The 25,529-nt window shown below is 44.1% G+C and overlaps 1 protein-coding gene across 2 annotated transcripts in view; it reads left to right on the forward strand.

Annotated features, from left to right (window-relative positions):
- The first annotated feature begins 70 nt into the window (after positions 1-70).
- Positions 71-25,529, forward strand: part of PRMT3 (protein arginine methyltransferase 3) — a 739,945-nt gene continuing 714,486 nt past the window's right edge. The window contains exons 1-2 of one of the 2 annotated variants that reach the window (XM_069221933.1): positions 71-183; positions 24,279-24,390. In XM_069221933.1, the coding sequence (XP_069078034.1) occupies positions 24,281-24,390 (110 nt within the window). In that variant the 5' untranslated portion in view covers positions 71-183; positions 24,279-24,280. Of the gene's footprint in view, positions 184-638; positions 711-24,278; positions 24,391-25,529 lie in introns of those variants that run through there. The other variant, XM_069221934.1, reaches the window with a different exon arrangement.

The raw sequence follows: 25,529 nt of genomic DNA on the forward strand, positions 1-25,529 counted from the left end.
TAATAGCCAATCGGAAGCTTTACAGAGCAAAAAAAACCCTCCCAGGTCCGCCTCCACCCAGCCATTCTCCAATCAATCGGTACAAACTAGGTTAGCGATTGGCTCTTACTGCCTCCAGTTTTTAAAGTGCTCTAGTGTCTGAAGCAAGGCTGAGAAATCGCAAGAACTGCATAGGGACGTGAGGTAAGTCCCAGATTCTAGACCCACCTCCCTGAATCAGCCGTATAACCCTTAAGGGAGTTCGGGCGTTGCTTCCTCACATGTCCTCCTGTCAAAAAAGCTCACACAATCTGCGCATGTTTTGGCCAGCGAAGAAAAACTCGTCCCATGCGCAGCTTCTGTGTTTAGAGCACTGATAGACACGTGTGTCGTAGTTGCAAAGTTTTCTGTGATTGTGTGTGGTAGTTCCATGTTTCCAATGTGCTTCTGTGTGCCTTTTCTGTGGGTCACCTTGAGTGACAGTTAGTTACCGTTTTGTGACTATTGGTTTAGAGCCGGCCTTGCAGCAGCTGGAAGTCCTAATGCAGCATCTTAAACCTGCAGTCAGCTGTACAACCAGACAGCTCACAAACTGTAAATAGAACCTGTGCAGCAACATTTTGTGACCATCCTGTTATTTTATTTTACTATATATGTCTAGGTTGTATCACAAAATGCCCATCAACAAGAGGGGTCGCAGAATACCCTGGCAATAGAAATTAATTAGACAGGTCAGTATTTTAAGCTACCCTACAATTTCAACCAGTCAATCAATCAGTGTTGGTAAAGTGCATCTACTCACCTGATAGGGTCTCAAGGCGCTGGGAGGGTGGGGTGGGGGAGTGTAGCGTATACCGGTGAGGTGGTTTAAAAAAGCCATGTCTTCAGTTCTTCGTGAAGCTGAGGAGGGAGGTGGTTTGCCTGAAGTGGATGGGTAGGGCGTTCCAGGAGGTGGCTGTGAGGTAGGAGAAGGATCGTCCTCCTGTTCTGGTTTTTCTGATGCGGGGTACTTCTGCGAGAGAAAGCTGGGCTGAGCGTAGGGCCCTGTGGGGTACGTGGAAGTTGAGTCGCTGGTTCAGGTAGGCTGGTCCGGTGTTGTGTGTATGGGTGAGGATCTTGAAAGTAATTATTTTCTCTGTTGGGAGCCAGTGCAGTGTACGTAGGTGTTGTGAGATGTGGCAGTGTCAGGGTAGATCGAGGACCAGTCTGGCGGCGGCGTTCTGGATGTTTTGCAATTTGCGGGTGTTAGAAATGGGGTTTCTGGTTGGCTAGGGCAATGGTTCCCAACCTGGGGTCCGCGGACCCCTGGGGGTCCGTGAAGCCTCCTCAGGGGATCCGCAATGGCTTAGAAAATTAAATAATATTAACAGATTAGGTCCCCAGCTTTCAGTAATGACTCAGTAGGGGGTCCGCGGATTCCAATAATGATTCAGTGGGGGTCCCCTGGTTCCAGTAATGGTAAAGTGGGGGTCCACTGAAGTCAAAAGGTTGGGAACCACTGGGCTAGGGTATGCACCTCAGCCAGGCAGAACCTACCCACTCTAATCAGGGCTTGGGAGTTACACATCCAAGATAACCCCTGCTCACCCTGTTGGTAGCTTGGCACGAGCAGTCAGGCTTAACCTGGAGGCAATGTGTAAAGCGTTTGCACAACACACAACACACGTGACGCAAAATGTACACCACAAAGTAAACACAACACTGAGCTATGTAAAAATAATCTGTATTGCACAAAACATAATTAGACCAACATTACACGTAAGTAATACCCTGCTACCTTAGCAGTTGTCAGAATGTTACACAAGTTACTAATACTCTGCAAGAATATGCAGTTGGCACATTAGAACACGCAAGTACTCAGGATTCTGCAACATAAGCAGTAGTCAGGAATTAGAGCAAAAGATAAATGCACTTGTTATGAACAATTCCTAAATAAAAGAACCATATCACAAGTCATATAAATACATATCAGCTAGACATGCCCATAAAACGAACATTTAGCACATTTATGCATAACCAGTAAACAGGTAGGAAATAGTAAACGGCTGTAAGTCTGTATTTGGCTCCTAGAGCCTAGTTTTCCTAAAGGGTACCTGCTTGCTGGTGGAAAAGGCACTTCCAGTGCCTAGAGAGGAACACGGGGGGCCCTCGGTGCTCCTGGGCACACCACAGGGGTCCCGCGGTGTCTGTGGGTGAGGGGGGCGATCAGCGCCCTCTCCTTGGCATGTAGAACGGGCCCCTGTGGGGTCCCCTGGGCCTCGGATGGCCCTCTCCCAAGAGGGGGGGGGGCCCAAAAGCCACCAGAGTCGAGTGGTGGGGGCGATCGTGCCCCTAGCGCAGTGACTGGGGGGCAAGGGAACTCCCTTCCCTCCCCACGTCCTGCTCAGGGGGAGGCAGCCGCCCTTGTCCGCGGCGCGGCTGCCAAACAGAAGGGAGAGGAGCAGGGGCCTCCGATGAGGCTTCCGTCCTGCTCCCTGATGCGGCCGCACCCGATCTGGTGTGCGCGCCGCGGTAAAAGCCCGACCTGGGCTGTTCCGCGGGGCCGGCACCAAGGATGGTGCCTGCCTGTGCCCCGGGGGCACGTCAGAAAGCGCGATTCTCCCCGGGTGCACGATTGGAGCGTACTCGCTCCGGTCTTGGCACTTTGTTGGGGGAGCCCCGGGGGCACGGAGAACAGCGCGTTCCTCACGCTGGTTACGAATACGACCCCCCCGGGTCGCGGCGGTAAATTCGGGGAACTAAACAAAGCGCTTTTTATCGCGCTAAAGCCAGTCTTGCGGCCTGGGCTGCGGCGGTGGTTTGCACAGCAGAAAGTGCTCCTCCAAAGCGTGAGGGCACTTCCATAAGCCCGGGCTGCGGCGGTGATTTCAGGAAACCCCAAAACAAAGCGCATTTTACAGCGCTTAAAGCCAACAGAGATCGGTGCAGGGGTCAGGGGCACAGCACCCTGCCCCTGGGAGCAATCAGGAGCCAAAGGAGCACAGGGCTGGTGGGCCCAACTACAGACAAGCACAAGGGGTGCAGATGGTGGCAGTTCCTCCTAGTGACCAGGCAGGTCATAGGTCTGCATAACAGCAGCAGTCCACAGTGGTTTCCTGGTGAGTCAGCATTCTGTGTCCAGGTTCAAGTTCCAAGAATGTTCAAATTGTGGGGAAAATTCCCCTGTACTTATAGTCAGTTCTTACAGTGTTTCAGTGGTAGGAAGAGGAGGTTCCAGCCAGTTACAACTGGTTCTGGGAGTGCCCCCTCTCTCCTTTCAGCACAGGCTCCAAACATCAGTGGGAGGTTAACGACCCTATTGTGTGAGGCCAGGGCACAGTCTTTACAAATACAGGTGTGCCCCGCCTCTCCCTTCTCTAAGCCCAGGAAGACTATTCAGTATGCAGATGCACCTCTGTGACACCTCCACCCTCCCTGTGTTCAGGCTGTCTGAGAAGTATGCACAAAGCCCCAACTGTCAGTCTGCCCAGACGTTGATTGGAGACAAGCTGCAAAACACCAAAGTTATAAGCACAGATAAATGCGCACTTTCTAGAAGTGGCATTTCTGTGATAGTAATAAAAAATACACCTACACTAGTAAGCAGCATTTCTTACCACTGTCACAACCATATCAAACATGCCTAAGGCAGGGCATTTCCAATGCAATCCTATGAGAGGTCAGCACTCACAGCAGTGAGACACCAAGTTAGGCTGTTTGTCACTACCAGGACAGGCCACGCAACATGGCACATATCCTGCCTTCTACATACATGGCACCCTGCCCAAAGGGCTAGCTAGGGCATACCTTAGGGGTGACTTTTATGTAGTAAAAGGGGAGTTCTCGGCCTGGCAAGTAAATTTAGATGCCAGGTCCCTGTGGCAGAAAACTGCGCACACAGGCTCTTCGCTAGCAGGCCTTAGATAGGTTTGACAGGCTACTTCAGTGGGTGGCGCAAGCCGCGCTGCAGGCCCACTAGTAGCATTTAATTTACAGACCCTGGGTATAGGGATACCACTTTACAAGGGACTTATAGGTAAATTAAATATGCCAATTAGGTATAATCCAATCATACCAAATTTGTTAGAGAGAGCACATGCACTTTAGCACTGGTTAGCAGTGAAAAAGTGTACAGAGTCAAAATGTCAGCCAACAAAGGTGAGAAAAATAAGGAGGCAAAAAGCAAAAAGTCTGGGGAATGACCCTGCAAAAGGGCCAGGTCCAACAGCGGGTGAGTTTTTTTTTTTTTGTTGATTCCGGCGTAGAGTGCGTTGCCGTAGTCCAGTCTGCTGGTGATGAGGGCGTGTGCGATGGTCTTTCTATGTTCAAGGGGGATCCATTTGAAGGTCTTGCGGAGGGTGCAGAAGCAGGTGGAGGTGACTGAGTTGATTTGATGGTTCATGCTGAGGTCGGGGTCAAGGATAATTCTGAGGTTGCGGGCTTGGCTGGCGGGGGTGGGTGGGTTTCCGAGGGTGGGTGGCTACCAGGAGTCGCTCCATGCGTTGGGTTGACGGCTCATGATGAGTACTTCTGTCTTATTTGTGTTCAGCTGAAGGCAGCTGTTTCTCATCCAGTTGGTGACTGCTTCCATGCCTTCGCAGAAGTTGTGTCTGGCCTTGTCGGGTTCGTTGGAGAGGATGAGTTGGGTGTCGTTGGCGTAGGAGATGATGTTTATTCCGTAGCTTCTGACGAGGGTGGCTAGCGGGCCATGTAGATGTTGAACAGCGTGGGGCTTAGGGAGGATCCCTCTCTGCAGGTGGTGGGTGTGGGATCTGTGAAGAAGGAGGAGTCTCACTCGTTGCGTTCTGCCGGAGAGGAAGGATTGGATCCAGTTGAGGGCCTTGTCTCTGATGCCGGCTTCGTGGAGTCTTCTTATCAGGGTGTGATGGGAGACTGTGTTGAAAGCCGCCAAGTGCTCTCCCTTGTCCAGTAGGGAGCGGATGTCTGTTGCGGCCAGGAGGGCTGTTTCGGTGCTGTGGTTTGACCTGAATCCGGATTTGGAGATGTCGAGGATGTTGTGGTCTTCTATAAATGTGGTGAGTTGGCTGTTGACTGCTTTTTCAATGACATTCGCAGGAAATGGAAGTAGGGCGATGGGCCTGATGTTTTGGAGGTTGGTGGGGGTCTGCTGAGGGTTTCTTGAGGAGGAGGTTGAGCTCGGCGTGTTGCCAGTCGTTGGGGAAGGTGGCGGCAGCTAGCGACTTGTAAGGAGATGGTGACCTGTAAGCAACTGCAGATTTCCAGCATTTTTATTTCCGAACTAGAAACATTTTTTTTTTTAAACAGGCTGTGTTTTTTTCAAAGAGCTGCTTTAAAAAAGTTTCTTGTTATGAGGGGAATTGAGTGCTTAGGAGAGTTACTGTACCTCAGGCACACTCTAAACCCCTTTATTATGATCTAGTAAGAGGGGCGACAGAATGCAAATCTTTAAGAGATCCTAATGTGAATGTGATCTCTCAAAAACAACTGCTTCTATCATCCTTCTAATTTTATTTTCCCAAGCAAAGATGTCATGAAAAATTCAAAGATGAAAGTTTGACTGATTTGGTTTGCGCGAACAGGTCTTGGGGCACAGTAGCTCATGATGTCAACGAAGCGCAACAACCATGCAGTCCATGCACGCTGGAGCACCCTAAGACCCCTTCTTGCACCAAAGATCTTGACCCCATCAGCACAACCCTCACCTGGATCTTGCAAGACTCAGTCATCACAGCCACCTATCTGGATGTCTGGAAACACGCCACAGTACACCTCTTATAAAGAACCTTCAGCCGTCCCAAAGATGCTAGACCACTACCGGCCTAGTTCCCTTATACCCTAACAAGCAAAGGTAATGGAAAAACAAGGTGATAAACAAGACAAACAAGTTCCTCACCATCCACCTCCTAAATATTACTTAATCCTGATTCAGACCCACCCACAGTACAGACTGCCTTAATCACGTTCACAAACGACTTCTAGATGATTATCGACAGAGGTGACACCAGTGCCCTCATCGTACTTGAACTTTTCACAGCCTTCAACCAACCCCCATCCCACCCTTATCCATCTTCTGCACAAATCCGGCATTCAAGGTTCCAAACTTTGCTGGATATGCTCTTTCCTGACAGGACGCACCCAGCTGTTCATCATTGCCCCTTTCATCTCGGACGCTGTCAAGCTCATCTGCAGAGTTTCACAAGGATCCTCACTCACCCCTATTCTGTTCAACACCTACCTGACCCCACTCACCTACATCTTCCATGCCCACAGACTCAACATTATATCTGATGACACCCAGCTCATACTCTATCTCTCTGACAACACGCCAACTACTTGAACTAATTTCTGCACCTCCATGGCCAAAGTCACCAGATGGATGAAAATCAACTGCCTCATGCTCAAAACAGACAAGACAGAAGTAGTAATCTCTGGCAAAGTCACCTTGCTCTGGGACTCCATCTGGTGGTCTGCAGAACACAGACACACACGCCTCCTGGCAACCCCCACAACGAACCTCTGAATAGTAATTGACAACCAACTCACCATGAATGGCCACTTGAACACATCTTCAACATGCTCAAGAAGATCTTCAAATGACTCCCAACCAACATTTGCAGAACAATCACTAAAACCTTCATCGCCGGCAAGTTGGACTACTCTGTGCTAGTATCAACACTCTGCTGGCCATAAGACTCCAGATCATAGAAAATTTAGTGGCCAGGCTCACCCTCAACCTCCTACTTAGCACTCTCATCACCTCGCACCTCAAGTAGTTCTTGTGGCTCTCAAACGGGCATTCATCAAACTCTTAATATATACACACAAAACCTTTTGCAATAGTGGCTGTACATACCTCAACAACTGCATAAACTTCCACAAACCTACCAGACACCTCTGCTGAGCCGGACTCAACTCCTTCCCCCCACACATACACAGAACCACATCTGTCAGTTGTGCCTTCCCCTTCCTCGAATTTCACAAGAAACTGGAGACAAGGCTTTGGATCTGGCAAGACACCTTTGCAAGTGAGGTGTGTGCTGTACAAATTCACATCACATTACTTAACCTAACTTAAACATGTAGCCCAGGTAACTGTATGGTGACGATCTGCCTGTGCAGTGGTGCCGGAATATGAGAATGTCCTAGTGTAGGCTAAAAGAATTTAGGTGCAGTCTGTCTGCTTAGTGGGTACTGTGGAACTGGCCCGACCATGTGGTGCACCCTTCCACTATGCAGCAGGCAGCTGCCTTTTTTCCTGTGACAGTAATTGCTCTCATAAAAATGCAGCCTTTCCAAGTGTCACAAAACTCCAGTCTGCTGAGTTCTGCCACAGCTGATTTGCATGCGTATTCTGGGACCTTGCAGCCATGCAGAAAAGTTCCCAGAATATGTTAGTCTAACATGTAGTTTGTCATTTGGCAGAACTGCGCTCTGAGCAGCGGAGAGCCTTCAAGCATGTCTTACCACTCTGAGCGCTGCCTGCCAGGGCTCCAAGAACAGCGAGACTTAGTGTCACGCTTATTATGAGATTGACAGCATACGTCCCTGTCGGGCCTTGCACTGTCTATCACATTGTTGGCTGATGGCCTGTGTGGCTACAGGCACACAACAAACTGCAAGAGACTTTTTTTCTTGGAGTGCCCAATTGACCAGCTGCAGCTGGACCTCGACTGGATCCTGTTCATGGCCTTTGCTGGAGTGAGTCTTGACTGGCAGACTGTTTTGGCACTTTGGTTTTTTGATGCTATTTTTCTTGAATCATCTAAAATTCATATCTCTGGTTCCCCTTATTGGATTTTTGTGATTTTGGTGTCAGGTTCTTTGTTACATTTTACTCTATTTTTCTAAATTGGGATTTTTATTGTATTGTGTTTTTGACATTTTAACTATTTTAGTGCTTCTAAATGTTTTACACATTATCTTTAAGTAAAGCCTGTCTGTTCTCTGCCGTTGCTACCAGTGGCTGAGGCTTTGTCTTAGCCTGGTTCATCTACTTTTTTAACCTTTAAATCACAGTTAGTCCAACTATCATCCTGCTGGTCTACCTTCAAAGGTTCATCGTATGCTGGTCTACCTTCAAAGGTTCATCCTATAGAGTAAGCCCTACACTTTTTAACCTGTATGTCACTTCCCTGGCTGACCTGATTGCTCTGTTTGGCTTCCAATTTGCCTATGCAGATGACACACAAATTATCTTGATGTAACATTAAGATCATTCAGGAACAGTTCAAAAGCTGTCTGGTGTTCGTCGCCAGTTGGATGAACACAGGCTCCCTTAGACTGACCTTGGATAAAGCTGAAGTTTTGTTGTTTGGTGATTCCCCCATCCCATCTGGTCTCTTGATTGGTGGCCCATGGTTTTGGGCTCCTGCCCGTCTCTTGTCACCAACGTGCAACCTTCAGGGTTAAGCTCACCTCCACCTGCTTCTTTATGATGAAACTCTTAAGAGAAGTCTTACATTTCATACCGCGCCCTGCTTGGCAACTTCTCATCAGGCACTGATTATCAGCAGGGTTGACAACTCCAATGCATTCTTTGTTGTGCTCCCCTCTTTCCTGATGCACACATTTCAACTGATACAGAATGTTGTTGCCAGGTTTGTGCTGGATATCCCTAATTGGGCCAGAATTTCCGCTTACCTGAACAATCTACATTGGCTCCCAATTCAAAACCGCTGCCTTTTCAAAGCATTATGTTTCTGCCATAAGGCTATCTTAAAATCTCTTCCACCTTTTAATTGTATCTCTCAGCTGTTTGCGAGCTACAACCCTTCCAGAACTCTGTGCTCTTCTACGGCTTATCTGGTCTCTGTTCGCCCTAGAATCCGTGGAGCACGCTTGGGAGGTTGCTCTTTTCCTGTCCGCACCGCTCATATTTGGAACCACCTGCCTTTACTTATTTGGACGGAGCCACATCTTTTGAAACTCCACAAACTCATAAATGTTTATCTTTTCAAACAGTAATTTTAGCTTGCCGAATCAATTCTGGTCCTCTCTCACATAACTTCTCACAGTTTATAGCGCCAGGACACCTTCGCGTATTAGCGCTTGTAACGCAAATAAAATACAAATACTGTAGTTTGAAGGCTTGGCCTGTAACGCTAGTATCTCCATAAGCTGAGCGACTGCTGCATTAGCCTGTAAAGTCTGTTTCTCTGCTCCTGTATCTATTGCCTGAGACTGAGATCCATATGTTTATTTTTATTTGTCCTCCCACTTCCAAGGAAAGACAGGTGTAACAATGATGGAACACCTACTTGGAGCTGAAAGATGGAAAAATGAAAGAAAATTAAATGTAGAATTGTATATGGATGCTATTGTAACTTATCGGTCACATAAAATTGAATTTCCTGGTGTACCTATTTCCCTTATGGGTTTTTAAAAATCATTTTGTGAAATTGTGCTGAAAAAACATGGTATTTTGCCATCATTTTCTTGTTGCAGGTGAACCTGCAACACTTTTTGGGAAAGTCAGGCATAGTTGGCACACAGTGAGAGTACTGGAAAATTGCACGAGTGCCCTTTGCTTTTTAGCACACTTTATTTGAGAAATGTGTTGTAAAATGTAATTTTTCACCACATGTTTTTAATTATTTTCAAGGGAGAACTACTTCAAATCCCCTTGGGACATTTAAGCTCTCTTCATTACATTTGTGGCACATTTTATGCAGTGATATAAATTCATTCTGGTGATGGTTCTGTAGCTGCCAATGTTCCCAGGTCCCTGTGTTGATCTCTTGGTGCTGTTAGTCAATAAGGCATTTTAGCCAACTACACTGGGTATTCTGTGATTTCTACACAATACCTACTTTGTTAAAACAAAAAAGTACAAGGACTGTAGCCAGACCAAACAATATTTAGTAGGACAAGAGCATGTTATACTCAAAACATGATTATACATTGAATCAAACTCCAGTCTGCAGTGGAAACCTTAGGACCATGCTGAAAGCCCCTGGACATGTTCTCTCAACATTGTTGAGCCTTCATGAAGGGTGAAGTCGAGTGGTTTTAAGTGTGATGCCATTGAATGCAATGGCTCAACCTGTTGTATTTTGAGGGTGAGGATGGTTTCCTGGCAGATCATCTGACTGAAATGTATTGGAGTCATTTTGTTTGTTTGAAGGGCGATGAGAAGTCAAAAGAGGGTATGTCAAATGGTGTGCTGGACTGTGAATAGCGTTCAAATGACATACCTATGATATCATGCAATATACAGATGTCAGTAGTTGCGACTGTCAAACCTTTATCATCACATTTCTATGATTTCAGTGTATGTATGTGTGAATTGCCTTCCAAGGTGTAATACTTTGAGTCGTACTGTGTGGTGGGTAGTTCAATGACAAAGCTGGTGCATCACAAAAAGCAACTGTTACTTTCTGCTTACTCGCTGTTTAGCCAGCCACTAGGTAAGTAGTAATATTTACCATTTAGCTTGTCTGCTAGCTAAATAACAGAGATTATGTTCTAATTAACTGGCAGAAGGGCATATCCCCAAAAAGTATAGCTAGCTATAAAACAAAGATGCTATACCATTTCATCGGCCACCGGGCAAATAGCATGAAACGTAACTATTTAACGTGGCTGCTTGTTAAATATTAGACTATGTAGTGTTTTCTTAGTTGATATGATATAGCTGCTGATTAAGTAGCAGTGGTTATGTGCTATTTAGCCACCGCCCTGAGAAATAGGAAAGAGGCATCCCTATTTATAAATCTGTAGACTAAGTAGAAGATTCTGAAAATAAAAGAGGAGATTTGATTAGAGGTGCTGCACCGTTCTCATCTCCTTCAAGCTTTAACTATTTGTGGTTGGAATGTGTACCTACTGTCCCCAGCTGACCTCCTGTCCCAGAAAATAGTTGCTAGTCTTGATAAAAGGAAAACAAAAGGAATGTGATGAGTTGAATCGCTGAAATAATTTCAGATACTAGTTATTACTTTGAGCCGTAATCCTGTGTGTTGTTTTTGTTCTTTGTGGCACTACAAACATGTAGCTTGTGCATATCAGCATGGTCTTGCTTCAGTAGGAAGTTCAGCCTAAACTGCTGAGCTACATCTCGTCTGAAGGGTAATACAAGAAACCCCTCATTATATTTGAGTTGTAGACATGTTAAACTATGGACCCTCCTCTGGGCATACCCACTGCATTTGGAGCATAGCACTAAGAAAAATAGAAGATGTGATCAGTGGATTGAATTAATATCAGCTTCTGGTAATTCTAGCCCTTCAGTTTATTGTCTTATTTATTTATTTATTGTTCTCTGTGCCACTATAGACTAAGATGTACATTACGTAGGTCATTCGGGGACCTAGTCCAGTAGTAACAGTCCAGCCCAAACTGCCAGGCCACATCCCCTCTGAATAGTCACCTGGACACCTCACAGCCAAGTTGTTTTATAGGGCCTCATCAGTGAGATGTATCTTGAAAGATCATCCTGAGAGTTAAAAAAAAAAAAAAAAAAAATGAGTATCCTCCATCATAGTGCATCCATAGATCGTACAAATGAAGTAGCATGTTATAAGCATGCATAAGTTGCTGATTGTTCTATTTATCTATGGTTGTACTATCCAGTTTATGATGTTACAATGTACATTATGTAGCAGCTACTGTAACATCTCTTATAAGGCAGTGGCTGGTCTTAATAAATGGTAAAGACATTCGGCCAGATGTAGCAAGCAGTTTTGCCCATTCTGTGTCTATGAGAAAATGTGTTCATACATATGGCCCATTATCACTTATTATATTATATGCTAACAGCCCTGTGGCATTGATTGCTTTTTGAATTACAGGCTTCCAAGCGAAAAACAATGCAAAAAATTACATTTTCGGATTGTCAAAGAAAAAAGATAAATACTTGACATTATCTATGACTAGGTAGACGTCAAACGAGGTTGCCAGAGTTAACAATTGTTGCCCTTGATGTTTGCCCTTGACGCCTCTGACTGGTGTGTATTGATGAATTTCCAAATGTATTTCAAAGAATGCCCAAGGCATGACAAATATAAATTCATCAGGAGATTTAATGTTGAAACTGGTATCCCTGTTACTCTTTAATGTTGAACACAAACCTCAGTCGGAGTCTTTTGAACACGGTTCACAGAACTACTTTTCATTTTACTGTGCCATTCTGTATGTGAAAATACATTCTTTTGTTGATACAGAACATATCTCTAACCTTGTAGGTGTAACCCATCTTCTGCCCTTCTTTAGGTCCATATCGTGCTGCTGTCCCTGGCAGTCTGTATGAATGTACATAGACCAGGGAATGAATACAGAATCACAAAAAAGTACTTGAGTTTTCCAAAAGGGAATCATCAAAACCAGCTTCACCCCTTGCCTCCTCATTTGGGCTGCCACTCGTGATCATGGCAAAGGGAGTGAAGATGTATTTGCAGACTTTACCCCCTAGTCCTGTACGAATGGATACACTTCCAGAGCTTCTAGGTCTGGAGGGCAGTTGAAATAATTTGGCAAGGGGAGGGGGAATCTCCTAATCTTGAACTAGATCTTGTACTGGCCTCGCTTGTAGGCATGGTTCTTTTAGTAACCTTGGACGTTGGAATGACCTGGCTGATCAATCTTGCCTTGTAAAATAACTGAATGCTGAACACTTTCCTCATCCAACCCTAGGCTTTATCCCATCAGGCGAAAGCTGTGGTAAACTTTCTGAACTCTTTTAGGATAGGCTAGCTAAATTGGCCTCCACCTGCTACAGGGCCTGTCTTTGAGATCACCAGTTCACCCAGTTTCAGGTACACCCTTAATGAAGAGGATGCCTCTGCATTCTACGGAAAGGGTTCAGTTGGCACTGTCCAGAAAGCAAACTGGCCGCTGCTCCAAACCAGATTGGATCTCTGGTTAAATAAGTCTGTTGTAAGTTTTGGCTCCCTCCACTATATCAAGGATTTTCTTGATGGGCCAAGAAGCATATATTGTCAATCTAGCCAAGACCTGTTCATGCTCTTCCTCAGGTCCTTCATACACTTTGGAAAAAAAGGAAGCCATTTTACTCTCAGTCTTGGGTGTTAGCACTACCTTACCCTCCACAAAAGGGTGATGGCATTCTGCCTGCATATGACACATGATCTCTTTATCTGGAGGCTTACTATTTTTACTGGCCACATATCTGCCCACCTGCTCTGCTTGGGTCCATTCATAGGACCTCCGATGATAAGTCTCTTTGTTCCAGTACATCTGCTCCATGATCTGGATCTTGGTCCAGAGGTAAGACCCAGGGCTGTTTAGACCTAGCTATTGAGTGTGGGGCAGGCTTGGTCCAAGACCCTCTTCTGATGCGTCTATTCCCAAGATGTTTCCTGGGTTCTTCTCCAGCACTAGCTCAAGCCCTTCCTCAGAAATGTAGAACATGTAGGGTATACACAGAAAGGGGTCTAAGTGACTAAGGTTGTACCTTTCTCTTTTTGCCTTGCTGATAGCTGGTGCTGGAAAAACCCAGCGGTACTGAGGCATAAGGGACCTGGTTAGGGTCTTTGACCTGAGGGAAGGGTTAGGGATGCAAGCTGCCAGCAGCATGAACTGAAGGAGCTGAAGGGCCTCCAATACTGCTTTGTCCACTGAGGAGGCAGTCGCTTCAAGGAGGTGACTGCCTTCTTCTTTTAGAAGTTATTGCTACAATCCTGGGCAATGGAGGTCTGCTTTTATTACAGTATTAGAACACAGACCAAAACCTACCATCCAACCAAAATTCTTTATTATATTTTTGTGATGTCCTTTTGCGGCACCAAGCAGCCCTCGGCAGTCTTGAGTGCACCTCCTTCCACAGTGCCAATCACACGATAGCAGCTCTTATTAAGTAGATCCCACAGGGTGTCTGGATGGGGTGGTGGGGACAGAGCTGAAAAACATTGTCAGTGTAGGAAAGGCTGCAAGTGCCAGCTCGGCTTCATGCTCTTAAATTGCAGACTCATTATGAGTCTTCTCGATGTTCGTGGTATCCAAGTTAGTGTTAGGACTGGTGCCAGACACAGTGAAGAGCCCCCGACTCCAAAACCACACTCTGGCAGCACAGCCTTTCTGAACTCCCACAGCCATACATTAACAGGGAAAGAACACCAGAACCTTATCACAGCATAGCAGTGGGACCAGAGGCTGCGTGCAGGAAAACAGAAAGACAAGTGCAGGCCAGCCTGAGCACAGCCTCGCAAAATACCTTAGATGAAATGGTCAGTAACCATTAAAGTAAACAAGAACTTCACTGGAATATTAGCAAAGAAATAGTAGGGGAGAGGAATAAACCATTACAAAAAATCAGAGGCAACTGGTGGATACCATTGTTATGATCTGCCTTTCTGGTATAGGAAATGTAGTGTGTGAGAAAGTCATCCTTTCAGCATGTTCAATCCAATGTTTTTAAGTGATACTGGTGGTAACTGATACTGACTGTGCCCAGGCTCTGCTTAACAGGCCCAGGGCCAGTGCTCTGAATAAAAGGTATATGGTAAAATGGTATTATTACAATTGGCAGTGGCAGACCCTCTATAAGTCCCTTTAAGTTATGGGGCAACGGGGATTCAAACTACCTATAAGTCAATACTATATAATAGGACAGAGAAGTTTAGAGGCCCAGTAGATTTTCTGCGCTGGAGTGTGCACTGCTGTGTTGCCTGCTGTCACTTTTTAAAGGCAACCCTGCCTCGCAGAGTGTCTTTAAAAAGTAGAATGTGTGCAAATTCGACTTTGGAATTTAAAGTATCTTCAAAGTAATGATTTACCTTTATTTTTACACGTGTCATCCTATCCATAAGGTTTCCCCTAGATTCCCCACGGGTGGGGTGCCATGTAATTATAGGCAGGGGCATTATAAAGGATATTTTATTTGGCCTGGTGAGAGAAAACTGCACCTTTCATTTATTCTCATTGTAGATACTTAGCTCCATAGGCAAACATGGGAATGTTTTCCAATGGCAAAAGTATTGATAGGAGGGAGCTAAATGTGCCCTAAAGGGACGCAGAGGAATGGTAATGTTAAACTCAACAACCTGCCACTTTTTAATTTATCATAACTAATACAGAAAATAATATATAAGACTTTCTTTTTTGAAAGCCAGATTCCAGCTTGCTGGTGGCCTCTCCTGATTAGCCAGCCTTAACATAATTAGCCACGCTGCTTAGATGAGGTGATAAGTGGGCTGTACTGAGCAGAAGCTATCTGATGGGAGGAGGCTGGCAGATGCTGAGGCCAGGCCAGGAAGGGAAATTGCTTGTATTCAAGCCTTACTATAGTATTAGCCCCGGCACAATCAGGATTATCATAGCTCTTATATAACGATAACATTGCCATAATTTGTCACTGCACCACATGCACCAAAGGGACAAGTTGATTTTTTTATAGGACAAGTAGATTTATGAAGCAACTTGTCACATGGACAAGTAGATATTTTATTAAATTCCACACCCCTGCATATAACACAGGTATGTTAAAAGATAATTCCATACACATCAAAATCTATGAGCCAGATCCTTAAGGTCAGTGGAAAATATCCACCTGCATGGTTAGACCGTAAGATGGGTAGCGAGTTACAGCTTTTTGGAATTCAAAGGCTCTCAGAACTACACCAGAAAAATGTGACAGTCAGTGGCTTCCCAAGTGTCCTGACATTTGTAACTTCTATTTAGTTGTGTGAAAACTCACACACACCTGCAGCACCAATGTAAATGCCCTGGCTAAAAAAAATCTTCACTTTGTTTCCCTTTGAATAAAGCCCTTTTAATACACAGTTACCAATTTGTGAGCATGTTCCCATCCACATGCTCCTTCCCGGAAATGGACTTGCTTCAGACTGCAGTACATTTTTTTTATAATGAGAGTACATGGGAAATTGGATCGTGAGTACCGACAAACGTCATTTTTTGGGTGTACACAAATTTCCAGGACTTCTTGCCTTGGACTGTCCACTGCACATTCACAAGAGATTATTTACTCAAGCAGAATCCTCTATTTTAATACACCTGTGCAAAACCAACATTCTTAAATTGCAGACATGGTTTTGCACTGCTTAGATTTGCAAAAATAACTCCTTTTGCTTTACAAATCATAGTTATTAAATTGGTTAGTGTGAGTACTTAAAGATTGCATCTTACAAAATGTACAGATTTGTTAAATAAATTAAAGTGATGGACCATGAATATGGGACTTGGGATACGTGGAGCAAGCTAGCTAAATATGTATACTTCATTTCATATTTCTGATTCCAAATTAAATGAATTCTGACATTTTTGCAAAGTAAAGAATGCAAGAAACTACTACGTATTTGGGTTCCTTTACAGTGATTTCTTATTTTACCATTCCTGCGTTTACATGAGTTAAACATGTTTTTGATCTTAACACTATTGACAAGTCTTTTTTTAGGTCTCTCCTACCAGGCAACTTTTAGTTGTCTGTAGGCGAAACCCTCACGGACCATAACAAAAACTTACAGTGGGCTTAGAGCTTGCCCATTGCTTACTATTCACTGTCATTTGTTTGCTTATACAATGGTATGCCTTCCTCTTATTGTATTTCTTCTTAACGTAGAACATATACTCCTTATTAATCCTTTGATTGGATTACTTGTATCCTTCCACTGCTCATTTTGAGACTTGCTTCTTCATTTTTCACTAAGCACTCCATGAGAGTGCATGTTATTTTCCAGCTCTCTCACTTGTGTGCTTCTCCCTGCCAAATATCAGCTTCTGTGCTGTTCTTCCCCTCATGTGCAGCTCTCTTTTGTGTTCGTATTCCCCGCATGTCATGTTGTGCTCTCGCTTGTGAGCAGCTTTTTCCCTCCTTCTTTATCCCTTCTCCCTCCAGCCTGGGTCTGTTTTTATTTAATTACCCCCACCCATTCCCTGTTGCTCCCACCCACCTGCTCCTTTGTTGCATGCACACCCCTCTAAGTCCTTCAAACCCTTTCGTTGCTAGGCCAAAACCCATGATGCTGAGCCCTTATTTGGCTATTTGGGGTAGTTCACACTTAGGCCTCCATAACTTCTTGTCCACATAAGCTATCCTCGCCAGGTTTGTGCCTGTTTTTCCAACATCCTGGCGATTTCAAAGGTGCCCAAAGTTTGTGGATTCCCCTGGAATGGACTGAGATAATCAGCAAAATATAGGATTTATTTTTTATTTTTTTGGAAAAATAGGGAAAAAGTGCTCCAGATAAAAGTGTATGTTTTTTTTCCCTAAACGTGCCACCCATTAACGGTTTGCTGTACTAAAGTCACCATCTTCCCAGCTTTTAGGAACATACAGTGCTGAATCAAAAACATAATTTTGTACCATACCTTTAGCATTTTTCTAAGAGGTAGCCTATTTTTATCTATTTTGTTTTTTTTGTTCTCTCAACCTGCTTCCAGTTTGTGGTGAAACCTATGGGTGATCTAGAAAAGCTGTACATTTCTGAAAAGTAGTCAAAATTCACCAAGAGGTCATCACCTGTGTAGATTCCCTCAAGTTTTTGCCAAGGAAAATAACTGTTGAAAATGAGGAGGAAATAAAAACAGGCATTTGCGACATCATTTTCATCTGTAACTTTTTGTCACAATGGCAGATTGACAAAAGCAATATACCATTACGTCCGCTATACCCTTCCAGTTACGGGAATATTTTGGGTTTGTAGGTTCTCCAAGAACCCAAGGTACCCAAAGCAAACAACTGAGCGGCACCACACAAAGACTTTTCATTGAGTACCAAGTATGGACCAATTTTTAGAGCAAAATCAGCAGAGTGAAAAATGTGTATCAAGGAAACTTGTGTATTTTTTAAATGGGCACAAGATATAGAGTTTTAGGAGCAGTGGTTATTTCTACATCTCTAAAGTATGATCTGGAGGGTATTTTTCAAAATGTAATCTTTCTTATACACTTGAAAGATACATATGCAGCAAAATCCAATTGGTAATAAGAAATGTTCTACTATTCTGTACTCTTACAAGTCTCCTGTTAAAAATGGTACCTCACTTTTGTGGGTAGACCTTGTACCTGTGACAAGAAACGGCCCAAAACATGACACATCAAATTTTTCCACTGAAAACGGACCCTTTTTTTGCAATGTGTCTAGCTGTGGATTTTGGGGCCTAGTTCAGCTGACACCAAGAAAAACCTAGCTAACATTTCCATTTTTGAAAACTAGACACCTAGGGGAATCCAGGATGGGGTGACTTGTGCGGCTCGCACCAAGTTTTGTTAAGCAGAATCCCTTGCAAACCTTAAAATTTGTCTAAAAACACATTTTCCTCACATTTCTGTGATGAAAAGTTCTGGAATCTGCGTGAAGCTACAAAATTCCTTCTACCCGGCATCCCACAAGTCTCCTGATAAACAGTACCTCACTTGTGGGGGTAGACTTAGTGCCCGTGACAGGAAATGGCCCAAAATGCAACATAGACCCAGCACATTTTATCCACCAAAAACTGACCCTCTTATTCCAATGTAGATTTTGGGCCCTAGCACACCCGGAACCTAGGGAAACCTAGCCAACCTGTTAATTTTTAAAAACTAGACACATAGAGGTATCCAGGGTTGGCTGACTTGCGTGGCTCTCATCACGTTTTATTACCCAGAATCCCTTGCAAACCTCAAACCTCAACCAAAAGAACACATTTTTCTCACGTTTCATTGATGGAAAGTTCAGGAATCTGCAGGGAGCCATAAAATTCCTACCATCCAGCATTGCCCCACCTGTGCTCATAAAACTGCTGGGCGTAGTACTGCAACAGGAATGTACCAAACTAAGGACAGTGGGAGCCTTTGGGTGGAGACTTCTATTGACCGTGGTTGTATCTATTCCTGTCACTGATATGCCTAGCCACATAAGCTGGGCAGAAGTTTTATCGGCACAAGTGGGGCAATGCTGGGTAATAGGAATTCTGTGGATTCCAGTAGTTTCCATCACAGAAATGTAAGGAAAATGCATAACTTCAGGCAAAGTTGGAGGGCATTGTGGGTAAGAAAATGGTGTTGGGCAGTGGTTCCCAACCTTTTGACTTCTGTGGACCCCCACTTTATCAGTACTGGAACCCGTGGACCCCCACTGAATCATTACTGGAATCCGGGGACCCCCCAGTGAGTCATTACTGAAAGCTGGGGACCTAATCTGTTAATATTATTAAATTGTCTAAGCAGTCATGGACCCCCTGAGGAGGCTTTGCAGACCCTCAGGGGTCCCCGGACCACAGGTTGGGAAACACTGGTATAGCTGTGCTTGTGAGCCCACCACCCTTGGCTCCCTCAGGTATTTACTTTTTAGAGGTGTCTGGTTCTGGTAGGTTTTTCGGGTGGCAGCTTACCCAAGCCCAGAAGTACAGCCGTTCACCATTGTAAGTGGAACGATATTGAGAGTTAGCCAAGCTCTCCTGTGCCAAATGTGAAATTTGCACCCAAAATAATCAAATGTCCTCTTGCTTGGCATTGGGATGAGATGCTTTAGTCCAGAGGGGGAGCAGAAAGACTGTTCTTCTCCTCCGTTTGGGTGGGGCATAACCATGCCCATGGTGGTGAGCAGCCACCACCCCTCTGTTTTTTTAATGCTTCCCTGGTGTCTAATGGGCTTTCTGCCCACCCTGGGACTATTTCCCCCATCTGCTGCCCAGGGGTGGAAGAATACTGATTATGGCCAAAAACAGGGAGGGGGGGGGAGCCCTGGTGTCTAGTGGGTGGACCCTTGCTGGGCTCGACCTCCTGCAACGAACCCCAATCGGGGATCTACTAGGGAGGGGTACAGTTGGAAAGGGGGGATTCAGCCCTTTCCAATGATACCTCTCCCGTCTGCCTTGGTGGTGGTGGGGGCAGTGAAAGTGAAATTAGCCGATCTACTAATTTCCCTTTCATTTTCAGTGAAATTATGTCACTGCACCATGGCCGCTGTATGTCATTTCGCTGAAAACAAAGAAACATCCCCAGGAGCTGGGGAAGCTTTTTCCCAGCACCCAAGGCTGTTCCTCTCTTGAGAGGAATCCCTCTGGTGCCCTTCCAGTGCCATGTGCATGGACAGCCGGGAGCTACCGTCCGACACACATGCGCTCTGCAGCATCAGACAGCTCCCGGCCGCTCGACACACGCAAAAGATTAAAATGTAGCTATTTATTTGTTTTCATTTTTCAGAGGGCCCGGCAGCTCATATATGTGCCCAGCCAACTTTATTTGCCAAAATTCGATTTAGCACAACTGAAAACTTATTTTGTTTTGATGATGTCTGTGGTTTTGGATCAGTAAAGACATATGGATCAGTAATACAAATAAAATGGTGCCGCCATTATTCAATAGGCACTCCCGTGCATCATTATCCATGTGCATAGCTAATGAAAGATACCTGTGCCAATAGTGCCATGACCCTTATGTACACTTACATGCATAGTTTCCCTTTTCACTTTTTTTTTCCATTTCTGCACAGCTTTGGCAAAAAACATTTTGCTAAATTTAATCAATGCTATACGATATCTCCAAAATGAATTGGCAAAGGCCATAGGTACCGAACTTGCGACCTATTGGCTTTGCAAATGCTTTTTAATCTGTACCATGGCCAGCTATCCTCTGTACTAGTGCACTGTTTTTGTACAAGCGCCAGGTTGTATAACTGATGATAACACAGAAAGACTAAACATTTAAAGGCCATTCCTGGGCAAAGATGTTTGCATGTAGTTCTCTCCAAACCAACTGGAAAGCAAATCTGCATATGGGTACCTCATATGGGTACCTCAGTCCAATCTTTGTATATTGTATACAATATTTTGCCATCATGTTAAACCCCAAAAGCCTGAAGATTGAAGGGAACTGGGACAGGAAACTAAGCATGAGAACTATAACGTCAGCAAGCTGCTTACTTAATGAAGCTAACATTAACGTCAAATATAAGGACAGAAGGAAAGTGCAAACAGTTGGTACTAAAGGTAAATAGAAAGTGCTGATTTAAAAACACAGTGAAGGAAAGTGGGTTATTGGGTAGTGGTGCAAAAGCACTACCTAAGCAACAACCAAAATACTTGCCAGTGTGAACCACAAGAATCACTAAATTAACCTGTGCTTAGCCATCTGGTAGTATGGCACAAAGCAGTCAGGCTTAACTTGGGGTAAAAGTGTAAAGCATTTATGCAGCACACAAATAGTAATAAAGTGAAAACAGAACACAAGACAAATAGAGTAAATCATAATGATTAAAATGATACCAGAATAACGAAAATCCCATCAGGAGACCTGGGGATATGCAACTTCAACATTTTAGTTAGATATAGCGCTTTAAAGCATGAAGCCTTCATGCAGTTATCTGGTCATGTTTGATTAGGAGAAAGTCACATGTTCAGGCCGACTATAGTGGAGGAAGCCACGAGAAGCAGGGAGAAGTAGTGCGAAGAGCAGGCCTTGCATTGCAAGCAATCATAGCTGTAGCGCGAAGGTACGATTAGACGTTGCAGGAGGTTGGGGGCTGGCAGTCACCACAGGCTGCTGTTGTAACGGGAAGTGCAGGTCTCACCTTGCTGGGCATCACTGCCTTGAAAAGTCTGGTTCACTGAGGCTTCATGTTGGCAGTCATTGCAGGAAGCAGAGTCTGAACGCAGACCCATTCGTAGGCACGAAGAGACGAAAACTTCAGGATTTCAACTTTGTAAACAGGAGGAGCTCAACCGAAGCCAGCCAAGAATCCAGCAGCACTTTAGGATCCAGGACTCACTCCAGCAAAGACAGGCAGGGCTCAGGCAGGTCCATTAGCAGGTCCAGTGCAGCAGATGAGGTGGCCAGTTACAAGGAGGCCTCTGGAACTTGTTGCGTTCCTGTATCACAAACAGGTCAGCCAACTGACCTTTGGAGGCACTGAGGTAGCCTCGGATGAAGGGATCAGGCCCAGTCTTCTTTCACATAGATCAGGGCAGTCCTCAACCAGCAAGGCAACTCTCTGTGGGTTAAGGCAGTCCTCAAGCAGCATAGCAGTCCTGTAGGTGCAGCACAGCAGTCATCTGGGGAGCAGAACAGTCCTCCAGGGAGCACAACAATCTTTCTTTTGTAATGTCTACAGGTCCAGGATTGTACTGAAGAATGGCTCTGGGGGCCCAGTAGTTATACCTGGTGCCAGCCTTTGTGTGAGGGGACATCCTCACACACAAACTGGTTCTGAAAAGTTCTTCCCTTCCCATGTCAATCCGCAAAACCTTCTGGGGTGATGAAAGGGTGGTGTCCCTTTGAAGTATACGCGGAGCCCTTTTGAAGTATACGTGGATCAAGGTATAGCTCTGCCACCAGCCATCATGGCAGGAAGGACCATCCTGCCCATACCTGGTCCCCTTTGTGTCACCGTCTGAGAAGAACACACAAACCCCAACAGCAGAGCCACTGAATCAGGATACTGGGACAAGAAAATGCCAGCTTTCTAAAAGTGCCATTTTCAGAACTGTAACTTAAAACATGACTTTACCAACCATTAGAGAGGAATTTAAATTACAATCCTTTTGAGTCTGCCCCCAGTCCTAAGTTAACACATTATTAAATGTAATAAGGTAAGTGCTAGTCAATGGGAGAGATAGCGCTTACAACAGTGAAAAACAACAATTATTTACTGCCTGAACATTTAAACATTAAACCCATGTGTTCTTCTTTCTAAATACCATGCACCCTGCCCTATAAGTCTGCATTGGCAGTTTAAAATTGCACTATAAGCTTTAATGACAGAACTGAGACATGTTTTAAAGTGCCACTTTAGTTTGTGGCACAATGTGTGCTGCAGGCCCACTAGCAGTTTTCAATTTACAGGCACTGGGTACATGTAATACTGTATTCTCTGGACTTAAAAGTAAATTAAAGGTACCATTTAGGTATTTGCCAATTGTACCATGCCTTAGGGAGAGAGCACAAACACTTTACCGCTGGTCATCAAGGAAAAAGTGCACAGAGGCATAATGCCAACAAAAATGGTTCAGTAACAGAAGGCAAAATATCTGGGGGAGACATTGCAAAAAGGGCCAAGTCCAACAAACCGCATCAAAATAAGCGGCTTCAGGAAGCAATTAACCCTGGGGTGTTGGCAATGTGCTGATTTAAGGACTGACTAGCACTAATACTGCGCAAGATCCAGAACATCATTGGGAATGTATTTTTCTACAATAGAGATATAGAATTTAGGCTTGGAGCTTCACCAAGCCAATTAAACAAGGAACTGTACGAAAGTCAAAGTTTTCTTTTAAGATCACATTAAAACAACAACATCTACAGCCAGCAAATTTTTAACCAATGATTACTGCAGCATTGCAGTTTCACCATTTGGGAATAAAACACACACTTTCATGTACCCACATCTAAATGAGTACACTGACTAACAGATATAAATGATCTAGAACTGTTGGAATAGAGGATAAAGAACACCACACCACTACCATTAAATACTACAGAGGATAAAGACTGGTATACATTCAAGTTTACAGTGCAAATCCGAAGCGCACATTCTTAACACTGATGTAAGAGAAAATAATGTGTATGCATTGGAAAATAACCTAAAGGGAGACTTGTGCAACATATTACAAATGATGGTTGGTCAGGCAAAACAAAAAATATTGAAACTCTGAACTGCACTTTTAAATGTTGGATATCGCAATACACACTTTTAAGAGGCAAAGTGAGGGCTGCTGTGTTTCTCAGCATGGAGACAAAAGCTCACTCCTAAAGTCTGGTACCTGATTGGGTGCTCCTCCAGCACAGCTCTGGATGCCTTTGGAAATACAAGTTCCTCAATACATTGCATGGTGGGAGCTATCTGTTTTGTAACAGCTCCTGAAAGTAAACGGTCCTGTGCCATAACTGCTAGCATGTCAGTACAGTGTGTCTTTGAGGCAGTTGTTCTTGTTGCAGATATGGAAGTTTATGCATAGCAGAATGTAGTTGTATTCTTCCAGTATGTACAAACAGCACTAAATGGGAGATGGAGTTTCTGGTTGAATTATGTTCAGCAGTGTGCACCGATTCCTGCACAGGGACTTGTAGTATACCATGATTCTAGTAAACTGGTCTTCAGAAAACTTATTTGCTTAACTTCGAATGCAGAACTGCTAAATTCAGCACCCAGTAAGTTCCATGAAATGAATCATGATAGGCTGATAGATTACTATAAAAACAATTTTGTAATAAAAGGATTTTGAACAATATGAGTCAGCCAGTTTGGAGCCAGTCAGTTTTTTTTTGTTTTGTTGGTAAAGACCATTATTTAGGAATAGTGTTGGTTTATATTACTGTTGATGGATGTACAAGACCTTGATGGGTAAAAAGTTAAATACATGTACTGACAAAAATATAATAGAGATATATTTATGCATCTAAGGCATCAAGTTTTTTAACACATACTTTCTTAATGTCTCATTTAGATATGTCTGAAGCAGGTGATGATGACATGCCTGAGCTGTATGACAGTGGAGACGATGCTGCCTGGGAAGATGATGAGCCTAAAATGGAGACTCGATGTCTGTTTTGTGAGAGGTTTGTGCATTTTTTTTTCCAATTGTGTAACAAAAAAAAAAAGATAAAGTGAAACTGTTTGCAAATTGCATTTAAAAGGACCCTTCTTATTTGAACTTTTTTGAAGGAATGTTTGAATATTTGACTATTGACTACCTTCAGGGTGACTATATCCAGTCTACATTTAAACCTCTGAACATAGTAACTTGGGAAACTAATGATTAAAATCAAGTGAGGGTCCCCTAATGACTCATATCCCCTTGAAGTAATTAAATGGATTACTCCTATAAATTTTGAACCACTACTCATAGTTTTGAATTCCTCTCTTGATTAAAATAGCTATGGTGATACATCTCAAAACAATGCTAAGATTCTAAAGAATTTTTGTCACATTTTCTTACTGCCATATTGCACAAAGGTACTGAAAAGACATCTGGCACAAGAAATCATTGCCACTTGCAGAGTACTAAATACATGGACCCACTACAAGCCCAGCTTCTGTCCTGTTCATAACAATGAAACAGTAATTCTGTCTGTCATGGACGACTTGAGAGCAAATCTGGATAGGGGCCCAACACACGCATTGGTATTATTCTAGCTGTCTGCAGCTTTGGACGCTGTTGATCATAAAATTCTACTACAGCGTATTAAGGCTGTGGGTATTGTTGTATCTCGCTTGTAAGGCTGGAATCGTACCTGAAGAACAGAACACAAATAGTGCGGTTGCCTCCATATACAGCCAAAAGGGTAAAGGTGCAATACAGAGTCCTTCTGGGTATCGAGCTGTTCCCCCATACCCATTTAATGCCTCTTATAAAAGAACTGGAAAAGATAGGCTGCCAGCTGTATAACTACTGGAGACCTTCAGATGTTACTTTGCCTAGAGGACAATGCTTCATTGCAACACTGTTTTCAAAACACTATTGGCCTGATTCTCAAACTGCACTTTGTAGTATATTTTCTTAATACTGCAAAACATACTAAAAAACTTACTACAGAATGTAACTTTTGGATATCCTTAAATGCATGGAGTGCTCTGCCGGAATGTGGAATCTCTAAACAAGTACAGATTTTAGTAGTAAATGTGGGAAGGGCCAAGGTAATTGGGCTGTAAAGGGGCAGACTTACTATTAAAGTGGATAGGATTATGGAGCAGTAAG

The sequence above is a fragment of the Pleurodeles waltl genome, chromosome 3_1 (assembly GCF_031143425.1).
Source record: "Pleurodeles waltl isolate 20211129_DDA chromosome 3_1, aPleWal1.hap1.20221129, whole genome shotgun sequence".
Classification (NCBI taxonomy): Eukaryota; Metazoa; Chordata; class Amphibia; order Caudata; family Salamandridae; genus Pleurodeles; species Pleurodeles waltl.